Source organism: Calliphora vicina, chromosome 4, assembly GCF_958450345.1.
Source record: "Calliphora vicina chromosome 4, idCalVici1.1, whole genome shotgun sequence".
NCBI classification, from domain to species: Eukaryota; Metazoa; Arthropoda; class Insecta; order Diptera; family Calliphoridae; genus Calliphora; species Calliphora vicina.
The window spans coordinates 116,493,402-116,506,806 of record NC_088783.1 but is presented as its reverse complement, the minus strand read 5'-3'; the positions used below and the strand labels follow the sequence as shown (position 1 = coordinate 116,506,806).

Genomic DNA, 13,405 nt, shown 5'->3' with positions numbered 1-13,405 from the left:
CAAATTATAACCATAACTAAGTAGGAGAGGTTCCTAAAGTGTCAATGGGCTATGTTAATAACCAATTCCGTTTCTCATTTCCCAATAAATGGGATTTTTGAAAAGTTAATGCACAATCCTTGCTTTTGTGGGAGAAACGAAATCGCCTGCTCTTCCATTTGTATCTTGCTAAGATTCTGCAGCATCCCAAGATGTCTCGTATGCTGATGATTGCCCCCATATTCCATTCAGATGTGAAGATTGTTCACAAAGGTGCCAACATTTTCTAATAGCTGACAAACTTAAGTTATCAACATCAACGATGTCCTTTTTCTCGCCTTGGACCAAGGAATTTCGAAAGATTCTCGACATCTCAATCTTATACAGATGTAACTCTAGGTTACCGAACAATTACTGGGGTTAGTAAAGTTCCTGAAAGCTCCCGCTAGTACCTCTTGGGGTATTAGTAATGAAGACAAGATCAACAAGATCTCCAAATGCAGTCGATATCGCAACCGAACAATGCAGTCGATATCGCAACCGATTGTGGCAATATAACTAATGTGGATCAGCTATCTTCTAAACTTTGCTGCCTCAGTATGGATCCCTTTTATCGGAGATATTCCTAAACGGTCCAGAAGATATCGCAAGCGAGTTCCTGTTGGTATTTCACCAGCCTTGTCAACCCAACCATCAGATTCTAATGCAGGATACCCTTCCACGTCTCATCCGGATGGACTTACTACACAATCGCGAGTATATCCAGGACATCATCCCATCCAACGATTATCCTTAGCGAATACACTCTTATTATGTCAAATGTCGGCTAACAAAAGTCATTATTGGCTGTAGATGCAACAGAGTCTTGAAGGATCATCAAACCCTGGAAAACTTTGGATAGTGGGATCCATTTGCCCAGGCATTTATAACCAATTCTTCCACAGTTGAGAGTGGATTGGTGCAGTATCCATAACTGCTACCTTGAGCTAATAGTTCCAGATACTTTGAACCGTAGCAGTATCTACAAAGACTCCAATGTACTATACATTTGTTGAATATTTCTGACTGACTTTCATTCCATTGACCTATGATTGATTCCTACTAGTTTATTTTAGGACTGAAATGTTACAATTACTCCTTAAAAGACTTCGGCAACATAAACAAAATTTTAAACCAAAATACATACACAATGGTTCTTCATGAAATTTTATTGCACTATTAACTTGCATTAATTACTTCAGCATTCAAAAGTTCCATAACTTTAGCACTTTATACTAAAGGTCATGTACTGATTGGGTGGTTTATAATTAAAATACAAGCATTAATTACTCTAGCATCCAGAAGTTCCCTAACTTTCTCATTATACGCTAAAGTTTATGTACCGATTGGATGTTCATATTAAATTATCTGCCATACCATCATCTGAGATGTCTGAAGAATCATAAAATGTTGTGTGGAGGGGGGCGCCTTCTAACAATTTCTAATAAAAGATTGCAAATTGTGTTGAGAAATAAATTTATGTTTAAAATTTTCGCATTTCTCCAACTCCCAACAAAGAGATCTTGAAATAGTGTACGGCAATACATATACATTTGTTAAACCCCTGCATACTCTTGTGCAAATATGTATTAACAAAAAAAAGATACAAAAAAGTATCTTTTAACCAAATGTTCTTTCTTTTCGTCGTTCTTGCTTATTTCCTGTCTACATGCGGTCGCACAAGTAGACTATAATTTTTTGCAAAATCCTCTCTCTCTCTACTAATACAGTTTGTTGTTTCAATTCCATTTCGTATTTGTCAGTTTCTGGCTACTCGCGAAAATGGTGTGAATCGGGGTTGACGTTGTGCAGGTTAAGTGCTAATTTCATTCCCTTTACTAGTGGCTTGCCATTTTTTAGGCAGCTGTTGAAAAATTAAATAGATTTTCCGCTGTTTTGGTAAATTTGTACTAATTTTTACATATTTTGTTTATAAAATAAATAATAAAGAAACTTCACTAGAAAAATTAAGCGGGAATTTCTAAGAAAATGTTCCTGGGTACTCCTAGAAAAATTTTCCCGATTAGGAACACTACCTATAGCTTCTAAAAGTGTATCGTTATGTTAACAGTGTGAAAATATTATAACAATTACTAAAATCTGTGCTGTTTTTGCAAAACTATAATTTTTTTAAACCAGTTAAGCTGGCCACACACGGAATGATTTGTTCGCCTGATTTGTGATTGAAAATTTTCAATTACTTGTGATTTTGTTCGCGCACAACCCCACAAATCACTAGTGTGTGGCAGCTTTACTTTGAATTGTCACTACGGCAACACTGTGGTGAATCTTGTTTTGTTTTTTTTCTCGTTTGTTTATTTTCTTGGTTTGCTTCTCTCGCTGTCGTCTTCGTAGTTGTTGTTGTTTTCTTTCATACATTTTGCTATTGTGCAGAAAAAAAAGGAATATTATAATAAATGTTTAATTTTTTTTGTTGTTGTATAAAAACAGCTCCTTTTTTGTTTGTTTAATTTTTATGTTTTATTTTATTTCATCTCACTCACACTCTCTCTCTCACTCTGCATCTCTCGTTCTTACTCCTGCACCAATACGGCTCTTATAAATGTTTATTGTACAAGCACTAACAACAACAACAACACATTACACTATTCTTAATATATTTTTTTTTCTTGTATTTTCCTGAGGATTTCTTGTTTTTTTGTTATTAACTTTTTTTTTTAGTTTATTTATGTTTGTGTGTGTAGGTTATTGTGAATGTATAAGTGTAAATTTTAGTATTTTTATATGCTGCTTCTCCTTGTTTTATTTTTTTTTTATTTATATTTTTTTTTATAATAAATTTTTTGTTATATTAAGTACAGTGTTCAAAAATTGTTCTTTTAAGCTATTTTTCTGCAGTATTTATGTGTGTTGTGCTGTTGTTGTTGTTCTTTTTATTATTATTTTATATATTTTTTGTTGATGTTGTTGTTGTTTCTGCTGCGACTGCTGTAAATTTTCAATATTACCTTTTAGTATTTGTCTTTGTGTCTTCCTGGCGTCATTTGTTTAAAATATAAGACGGAGTATAATTATTAATAATATATAAAGTAGTGGCTGAAGAATTTTATAGATTTTCTTTACTAAACCTAGTTGTTGTTGTTATAAATTGTGTAAGATAATTCGTTTGTTATAAAATAGATTGTTTTATTAATACAATTTTACGCATTATGAATCATTTGCTATTTAACTCATTGAGGATCCTTTGGGGATTTAATTGAAAGAAATTTTATACCTACATATTTCAAACTGAAAATTTAAGATTTTAATATTTAATTTTCAAATATTTGATGAATTAAAATAAAAAATATTAAGGATTTCTCTTTTAACATAATTTTAATATTTATTTAAAGCAAAAATATTCAATATGTATTAAAAGATTTAAATTTTCTTGGTGGTTTTGAAGTCATTTTTATTCATATCTAAAAGTAATTGTAACATATTTTCTTGGTGCATAACTTTGTTATTAAATTTCTCTAAATTACTTTTTAATTTTAATTCTTAAATTAGTCGAAATTAAAGAAATAAACAAAAGTGATATCAAAAATTTTGCGAATTTATATAAAATATACAAAATTTTTTATAAAAATATTGAAGTTTACATGCATGTGACAGCTGCAATGAAATGCATGTAATAATATTAAGTACCTACATACTTTTCTTTCTGTACCTAAAGTTAAAAAAGTTTATATTATTTACAGTTCAGAAGATAAACTACCGAAGTTTAGAAATTCTGTACAAGTTCGTTAGTGCAGTAAATTTGTGCATCATTAATCGAATGTTTTGCAAATTTTTTACTGCTAAAAATAACTATGTATCTCGAAAATCGCAGCTTTGTTTGTAAAAATGTATGGCACCACTGGACCATGGAGAAATACACAAAGAGCGGAAACTAGAAATAAACTCAAACAAAAAAAATTACTCAAAATAATCACACATAAATAACAGAGTTGTTTTCGCCCTATGGCTTTTGACGGCCTGGAGCTTTTGAAGTCAGAGATCATATATGGGACTGGTTTACCAGGCTGGATGCTGCTGCGTTTTGCTGATTGGCTAGCTAGCTATGATGGCAGGGATTAGATAACCCGAGCTCTCCAGCAAGTGGTTTGTGCATTCATCAGTGCGGTCAATGTACGAGAAGTTGCCTATTGTTTGTACCTTGCAATTCACACATTGGCGTTGATAGACGCATTGATTCTATAGATTTAGGCCCTCTAGGCAGGTACTCATGTTAATCTTAGACAAGTTGTCCCTAACTAGTGATTTAACCTAGTTTAGTGACTACACTCTAGTTTACTTAGAGACACTAAAGTGCCAATTGACTTCAGGTTAGGTTACATGGGTTGTATAAAGTAACCAATTGCACTACTAAGAGCACATAGATGTCAAATGAACACAAAATATATAAATTGGAGTCAAACAACTGATCAGACTTTTTGCTTAACAGGAGAATTTTTGACAGGAGAATTTCCACTCTATATTTATATTTATCAGAACAATTAATGACGTTTCTTGTCAAGACAAAGTTGTCTGAGCAAAAGCACTAACAATTTTGTCATAACGAAGCAATAATACTAATAAATGCAGACTATACCTGAGATTTTTTTATTTTGGCAACCATTTTGACGTTTATCATGATAAAAATTTATCAGATATAGCCAGGGAGTCAATCATTTCAATTTAGCAGTGATGCTTTCTCAAATGTCAATATTTAAGTAAAAAAATATTTTTTAATCAGAATTTTTTTCACCAAATTATTTTTTATCATACTTTTTTTTTCAGTAAAATTAAAAATGAAATTTTGAAAAAAAATTGTTAGGCATAAAATTTTCACCACTAAAAATTTTGGAATGAAAATTAAAAAAAAATATTTTTTTTTTAAATTTTGTTTTCCTTAAAATATTTAAACTACTATCTGATTTTTTCACAATTTTTTTTTTACCAAAAATATTTTTTAAATAAAAATTTTCACAAAAAAATTTATTTATAAAAATATTTTTTTTTTTCAAATTTAATTTTGAAATTTTCTCAAAAAAATTTTTTATAAAAATATTTTTTTTTTTCAAATTTAGTTTTGAAATTTTCACAAAAAAAGTTTTTTATAAAAATATTTTTTTTTAAATTTAATTTTGAAATTTTAGAAAATATTTTTTATACAAATATAATAAATAAATAAAACGTTTAAAATTACTCTCAACTTAATTCATTTTTTTTTATTAATAATTCGTTTTTCCTATTTTCTTAGGTAATTTAACATAAAATCCTCCCACAACAAACCTAATTGAAAACTTCCGGTTGCTGGACTGAATTTTAAAAAAAAGAAAATACAAATAAAACGAGAAAAGGAACTAACAAATCTTCCAATCTAGTCTTCTATTTTAAAAACGAAATAAATAACACATTATTTAAACTACATCATCACACACATCACATTGTTGGCACTTGCAAAATGACACCTTCACATCGCCAGGAGTTTTGTGTGCGCTGGAACAGTCATTTGGGCAGTATAGGGGCTGCCTTTCCCCAGCTGCTAGCCGGCCAGCGTTTTGTCGATGTCACCCTGGCCTGTGAGGGCCATCAGGTGCACTGTCATCGTTTAGTGTTGGCCGCCTGTTCTTCCTATTTTGAAAGTATTTTAGCTGAAAATCCCTGTAAACATCCGGTCATTATCTTGCCCTCAGAAATTAAACTGTGGGAAATACAAGCCCTGGTGGATTTTATGTACAAGGGTGAAGTAAATGTTACCCAAGCGGGGTTGCCACAACTACTAAGATGTGCCGAACAGTTGCGCATACGCGGTTTGTATGGTTCGGATGCAGCGCTCAATTTAAATCAGCTTAAAGCCATGACCAGTAAGGTTAATACGCCAAGCTCTAATACAGCTAATAATAATAATAACAATGCCGATAGTAATGATGAGGACACCGCCACAAATTCGACCAGCACCACCACAGCTACAGCCGCCAGTACCATACAGCATACAGCGCAACAGCAAATTGTTATTAAAAAGGAACCCACCACTTCACACTCTTCTTCGAATCAATCGAATTTTTCGGCCACACAAAATCTACAAGTTTTAAATCCTGCTAATCTCAAAACCATGATGAGAAACCCATCGTTGATCAGTGCAAATATGGCCTTGGCAGCTCCTGCCACATTTGCCCCCCAAGACTCTGGCGATGAATCCACTTCGAATGCCTATGAACACTATGAAAATAGTCAAAATGCCAATACAGCGGCCGCAGCCGCTCATATGATGAGCCATCATATGGACTCAACGGTGGAGGAAGATCACAATTATGTGGCTCATGATGAGGACGATAGTTTTGGTGGAGCCATGGCTGATTCTGAACATGACTCGACGGCCAATAACTCCATGCTGCAATCAATGGATAACAATTGCTCTTTGAGACGCATACGCAGATCCGAAGAGTCACTGGAACAGGCGGCTAAATGTGTGTCCAAGGGCCAGACCTTCCAGACTGTCAGTAATATGTATAATATACCCGTTTCAACCATACGCTTCTATATGGCCCGCAAGGGCATTTTGCCCAAACGTAAACGTGGCCGTGGAGCCTCAAATACAGGCGGCGTCATGTCTGGACTTAATATGTCGGGGGCTGCGGCAGCGGCTAATGCGGCGGCTGTTATGTCCCAGGCTTTGGCTCAAATTAAACGTGCTGACAGCCCCAGTGCGGCTCAATTTGGTGAAACTACTCCCTATCATTTAATGGGCTATAAAATGGAACCGGGCACGGCGCATTTGGTTTAAGGTGGCTGAGAGATGATCTAAAACAAAAGGGAAGGATGTTATGCCCTAAAACTAAAAGTTGTGAGTTTTTAAAACTAAAACAAAAAAATACTTAAGTAGGAAAACAAAACAAAAAAACGCCAATATAAATTATAAATATTTATTCATCATGATTCTTTTTTTATTTTTATTAAACAAACAAGAAAGAAAGAAACGAAAAAAGTAAATTTAACAAACGAAAGAAAAAGTATTGAAAAATAATAAAAAAAAAGCCACTGATAACAAGATAAATAAGTCTTGAAATGTTTCAAGAAAAAAATCTCTTAAAAATAACTTTAAACAAAACTTTTTTTTTTGGTAATTTAAGGGGTTTCAAAGTCTAATATTAAATTTGGATTAAACTCAAAATGAATAACACTTTAAACTGCAGTTTTGTTTAAAACCCCGCTAAAAATCTCAAAACCTTTTAAAGTTTTTATACGGCTATTTACAACTTAAATAGATCCTTAATTTCTTCTTTTTTTTTAAAGAAAACTAAGTATTAATATAAAGTACTTTAAATATATAATTTTTAAAGATGATCATACTCTAAAGAGATCATTTGCAATTAAAACACAAAACCTTAATACTCAAAACGAAAAAAAGAAATAAAAAATATTTAAAATTAAGCTTTTAAGCTTTTTATTACAAAAAACAAAAGCTACAAAATTGTAATAATATGTATAAACAAATTATTTAAACAACAAAAATAAAATCCACAACTGTATTATATAATATGCATTAAGTTCGAACAAAAACGAAAAAATATTGCCACAAAAATCTTTCTATTTTAGCATTAAGTTCATTCATACTTTACCTAAAATTCATCTCAACTTTTTTGTAAATTATATTCATAACTCATTTGCTTTTATTTTTTAAATTTAAGTTTTAATTTATACAAAATATATTTTTAATTTTTTTAATATTTTTTAAACTTATATTTATTATTATTAAGCCAGTCAGTATGATTAGTATTTAAATACACTTTAACTTAAAACACAAAACATACACTAAAACTAAATCTAATAATTTTAAGGAAAAATTTGGTGTAAAGTTTTTTTTTTTATGTTTCAAATTATTTTTATTATTTTCCTTAAGAAAATAATAAAAGAAGCATTCAATTTAATATATCATTAATATTTCGAGATATAGGATCACAATTGTCTATAGAATTTTATTAATTCAGACTTTTGGACAACTCTATCCTAAAGAAAATGATTAAACCAAATCATGGGACATTTATTTATTATAGAAAATTATTAAACCTAATTATGGGACAACAATTTTCAAAATTTAAAAATTTCCCTTTTTAGGGAAATTTTGTTTTGAAGAAAATTTTCATAGTTTTTATTTTCTTTCAACATGATTTTGTTCTATACAAAAATGTATTATAATTTAAAAAATTTCCCCTGGTTTTGAAAATTTCCCTATTAGGGAATTTGTAAATGAAAATTTGTCCAAGTTTTAATCATTTTCAAACATCATTTTTAACAGTAAATTTAAATTTTATAAAATCTTCAAAATTTCCCTAATATTTGAAAATTTCCCTTTTAGGGAAATTTTATTTTAAAGTAAATTTTCTTAGTTTTTGTATTTTTTCAACATGATTTTAAATTCTAAACAAAAATTTAGTATATTTTCAAAAATTTCCCCAGATTTTGAAAATTTCCCTTTGAGGGAAATTTTGTTTTAAAGGGAATTTTCTTAGTCTTTGTATTGTTTCAACATGATTTTGAATTCTAAACAAAAATGTATTATAATTTCAAAAATTTCCCCTGGTTTTGAAAATTTCCCTTTTAAGGAATTTGTTTGTAAATGAAAATTTTTCCAAGTTTTAATCTTTTTCAAACATCATTTTTAACAGTAAATTTAAATTTTATAAAATCTTCAAAATTTCCCCAATATTTGAAAATTTCCCTTTGAGGGAAATTTTGTTTTGAAGGCTATTTTCTTAGTTTTTGTATTTTTTCAACATCATTTTAAATTCTAATTAAAAATTTAAAAAAATTTTCAAAATTTCCCCAATGTTTGAAAATTTCCCTTTGAGGGAAATTTTGTTTTGAAGAAAATTTTCTTAGTTTTTATATTGTTTCAACATGATTTTGAATTCTAAACAAAAATGTATTATAATTTCAAAAATTTCCCCTGGTTTTGAAAATTTCCCTTTTAGGGAATTTGTTTGTAAATGAAAATTTTTCCAAGTTTTAATCTTTTTCAAACATCATTTTTAACAGTAAATTTAAATTTTATAAAATCTTCAAAATTTCCCTAATATTTGAAAATTTCCCTTTTAGGGAAATTTAGTTTTAAAGGAAATTTTCTTAGTTTTTGTATTTTTTCAACATCATTTTAAATTCTAATTAAAAATTTTAAAAAATTTTTTTAAAATTTCCCCAATATTTGAAAATTTCCCTTTAAGGGCAATTTTGTTTTGAAAGAAATTTTCTTAATTTTTGTATTGTTTTAACGTGATTTTGAATTTTAAACAAAAATTTAGTATAATTTCAAAATTTCCCCTGATTTTGAAAATTTCCCTTTTAGGAAAATTTTTTTTCAAAGGAAATTTTCTTAGTTTTTGTATTTTTTCAACATGATTTTGAATTCTAAACAAAAATTTTATAAAATTTTCAAAATTTCCCTAATTTTTGAAAATTTCCCTTTGAGGGAAATTTAGTTTTTAAGAAAATTTTCTAAGTTTTTGTATTTTTTCAACATGATTTTGAATTCTAAACAAAAATTTTATAAAATTTTCAAAATTTCCCTAATATTTGAAAATTTCCCTTTGAGGGAAATTTTGTTTTTAAGAAAATTTTCTAAGTTTTTGTATTCTTTCAACATGATTTTGAATTCTAAACAAAAATTTTATAAAATTTTCAAAATTTCCCTAATGTTTGAAAATTTCCCTTTTAGGGAAATTTTGTTTTGAAAGAAATTTTCTTAGTTTTTGTATTGTTTCAACATGATTTTGAATTCAAAACAAAAATTTTATAAAATTTTCAAAATTTCCCTAATATTTGAAAATTTCCCTTTGAGGGAAATTTTGTTTTTAAGAAAATTTTCTTAGTTTTTGTATTTTTTCAAAATGATTTTGAATTCCATACAAAAATGTATTATAATTTCAAAAATTTCCCCTGGTTTTGAAAATTTCCCTTTGAGGGAAATTTTGTTTTGAAAAAAATTTCTTATTTTTTGTATTCTTTCCGGTGAGCCATTTCTTTAGGTTTGGAAACAAGAAATAGTCGGATGAGGGTGCAATTCGTAACCTAATTCAAGGATTTTTGTCATGGAAACTGTACATGTGTGCTTCCTTGACAAGAATCAACTGACAGATGCCTTTTGACAGGTGCTTTGTTGTCCTTTCAGTTAAGAGTACATTTTCTATAGAAAATTATTGATCTTATTTTCTAAAGAAAATGTAATAAGACAATTATTTTCTTTAGATATTTTTATAATTTTGTTTTAATTTTATTTTCCAACTCATCTTCCAAAAAACTTTACACAATTTTCTCTTAAAAACATTAATAATTGCTTCAGTTTTCATAGGTTTCCTATTTAACACTTACTTACGTACATAATATGATGTAAAGCTTAAGTCATTAATTAATTAATTAACTTATATTTAAACAAATAAAACAAAACAAAAAACTTACAAAAAATGCTGCTTCGTAATATATATTTATTTTTAAAAATCATACATATTAATTAAGTTCTTATAAAACTAATAAGCTCTTTAAGAATTGTTTGTTTGTTTTTTTTATTAAAAAAAGAGACAACAAAAAAATCTACTCATGCAGATCATATTACAAAATATATATTTTTTACAACAAAAAGAAAAATCATTAAAAACAATCAGTAATTTTTAAGCAAATCATATAAAAAAAAAAGAATTATAAATTACAATTACATGCATGAAACAAATATTTTACAGCATCTGTACAAAACATTTCAATTGTTGAGAATTATATGTGTATTATTATGGCCTAAAGAATACTTTTTTAATTTGATTTTTCTATAATTTATTAAAACACGTATAGGAAAATTTGTTTTGGTAGCATTAAAATATTCTAAAGTTTCAAAATTAAATTCTTCTATTCATTTTTTGCTCACCACTTAGAGTTTCTACTTCAAATTATGTTTATTTGCTTTACATTTAACTGCGTCTAATTAAAGCTCAAGATTTTGATTATTTCTGGAAATATTCGATGTTTTACGATGGTTCTTGTCTAGTGTTGGTTCGTGTCTTTGCTGAATTTGTATTTGAATTAACTTCTTGCCGTAAATTTTTGAGAAAAATTTAGTTTTGAAGGAAATTTTCTTAGTTTTTATATTGATTCAACATGATTTTGAATTCTAAACAAATATTTTATAAAATTCCCTAATATTGAAAATTTCCCTTTGAAGGAAATTTTTATTTTGATGGAAATTTTCTTAGTTTTTGTATTGTTTCAACATGATTTTGAATTCTAGACAAAAATTGAGTATAATTTCAAAAATTTTCCCTGATTTTGAAAATTTCCCTTTGAGGGAAATTTTATTTTGTTAGAAATTTTCTTAGTTTTTGTATTGTTTCAATATGATTTTGAATTCTAAACAAAAATTTTGAATAATTCCAAAATTTCCCTCAGATTTTGAAAATTTCCCTTTGAGGGAAATTTTGTTTTCAAGTAAATTTTCTTAATTTATGTATTGTTTCAACATGATTTTGAATTCTAAACAAAAATTTTATAAAATTTTTAAAATTTCCCTTATATTTGAAAATTTCCCTTTGAGGGAAATTTTGATTTCAAGTAAAATTTTTTAGTTTATGTATTGTTTCAACATGATTTTGAATTATAGACAAAAAATTTAGTAAATTTAAAATTTTCCCCTGATTTTGAAAATTTCCCTTTGAGGGAAATTTTATTTTGGTGGAAATTTTCTTAGTTTTTGTATTGTTTCAACATGATTTGGAATTCTAAACAAAAATTTTTAAAATTTCCCTTAACATTTGAAAATTTCCCTTTGGGGAAATTTTTATTTTGAAGGAAATTTTCTTAGTTTTTGTATTGTTTCAACATGATTTTGAATTCTAGACAAAACATTTATAAAATTTTCAAAATTTCCCTTATATTTGAAAATTTCCCTTAGAGGTAAATTTTTATTTTGATGGAAATTTTCTTAGTTTTTTTATTGTTTCAACATGATTTTGAATTGTAAATAAAAATTTTATAAAATTTTTAAAATTTCCCTAATATTTCAAAATTTCCCTTTGAGGGAAATTTTATTTTGAAGGAAATTTTCTTAGATTTTGTATTGTTTCAACATGATTTTGAATTCTAAACAAAAATTTTATAAAATTTTCAAAATTTCCCTTATATTTGAAAATTTCCCTTTGAGGGAAATTTAGTTTTGAAAGAAATTTTTTTTTTTTGTTTCAACATGATTTTGAATTGTAAATAAAAATTTTATAAAATTTTTAAAATTTCCCTAATATTTCAAAATTTCCCTTTGAGGGAAATTTTATTTTGAAGGAAATTTTCTTAGATTTTGTATTGTTTCAACATGATTTTGAATTCTAAACAAAAATTTTATAAAATTTTTAAAATTTCCCTTATATTTGAAAATTTCCCTTTGAGGGAAATTTAGTTTTGAAAGAAATTTTTTTAAAAATTAACTTTTTATGATTTTAATTATTTCGTAGACTATGCCGATTATGTTTGTAAATGCAGTAAATTTGTTTATCACAGAGTTGGTGTGTGATATGAACTAATAAACCCCTGTTTATGATAAATTATAGTAGAAAATCACCTAAAATTTTTTGAAAATCACATTTCAAGACGAATTTTCCTTACGTGTTTTTTTGTTTAAATCAAAATATGTTTTATTTAGTTTTTTTTTAATTTTATATATTTTAAATAGTGCAACAGAAAACTCCTGTACATTTCTTACCACTTTGCATTTATTACTATTAATTTATACTCTTAATTTATTTTATATAACTATTTTGTTTTATACATACATTTTTATAAAATTCAAGTACAATTTGTGTAACACAAATCTAAAAAAAAACACTAACAAAAATCTCCTTGTTTTTAATTTATTTTATACTAAAAGTTTTTATAAATTTAACTTTTTTTTAAACGAAAAGACTTGTATTGCCATTTAGGTTTTAAGTTTTAAATATAAGTTTTTTTTATATATATTTTTTATTATTATTTTATAAGTTTTTTTTTATACAAAAAACAACAAGAAATAAGTTCATATAATAGCCTTACAAACAAATTAAATCAACATCTTGATAGACAGTTTTTAAATTTTTAAAAAGGTTTATAGAACAGAATTTGTTTTATAAATACTTTTATAAATTTAAAAAACTGTTTATGAAGCTGGGGGAAAGTCTCTAACACAAAAATAGTAAAACAAAAATCATAAAAGCATTAACAAATATAAAAGAATTATATACCTCGTAACAAAAATAAAAAAAAATGAAAGAATTAAAAGCCATTTATTATAAACAACTGTTAAAATCTGTTTAAAAAAAAAATAAATAAAAATTGTTAAAATGACTGCAAAATAAGAAAGACAGGTTAAATGCGAAAGGAACAAATTAAATTTAAA

The 13,405-nt window shown here is 27.2% G+C and overlaps 1 protein-coding gene across 1 annotated transcript; it reads left to right on the top strand.

Moving 5' to 3' along the window:
• Positions 1-5,319: 5,319 nt before the first annotated feature.
• LOC135956764 (protein abrupt) lies at positions 5,320-6,807 on the top strand. The gene has a single exon (XM_065507335.1). The coding sequence runs from the start codon at positions 5,468-5,470 to the stop codon at positions 6,788-6,790; it is 1,323 nt and encodes a 440-aa protein (XP_065363407.1). The 5' UTR covers positions 5,320-5,467; the 3' UTR covers positions 6,791-6,807.
• Positions 6,808-13,405: the final 6,598 nt, after the last annotated feature.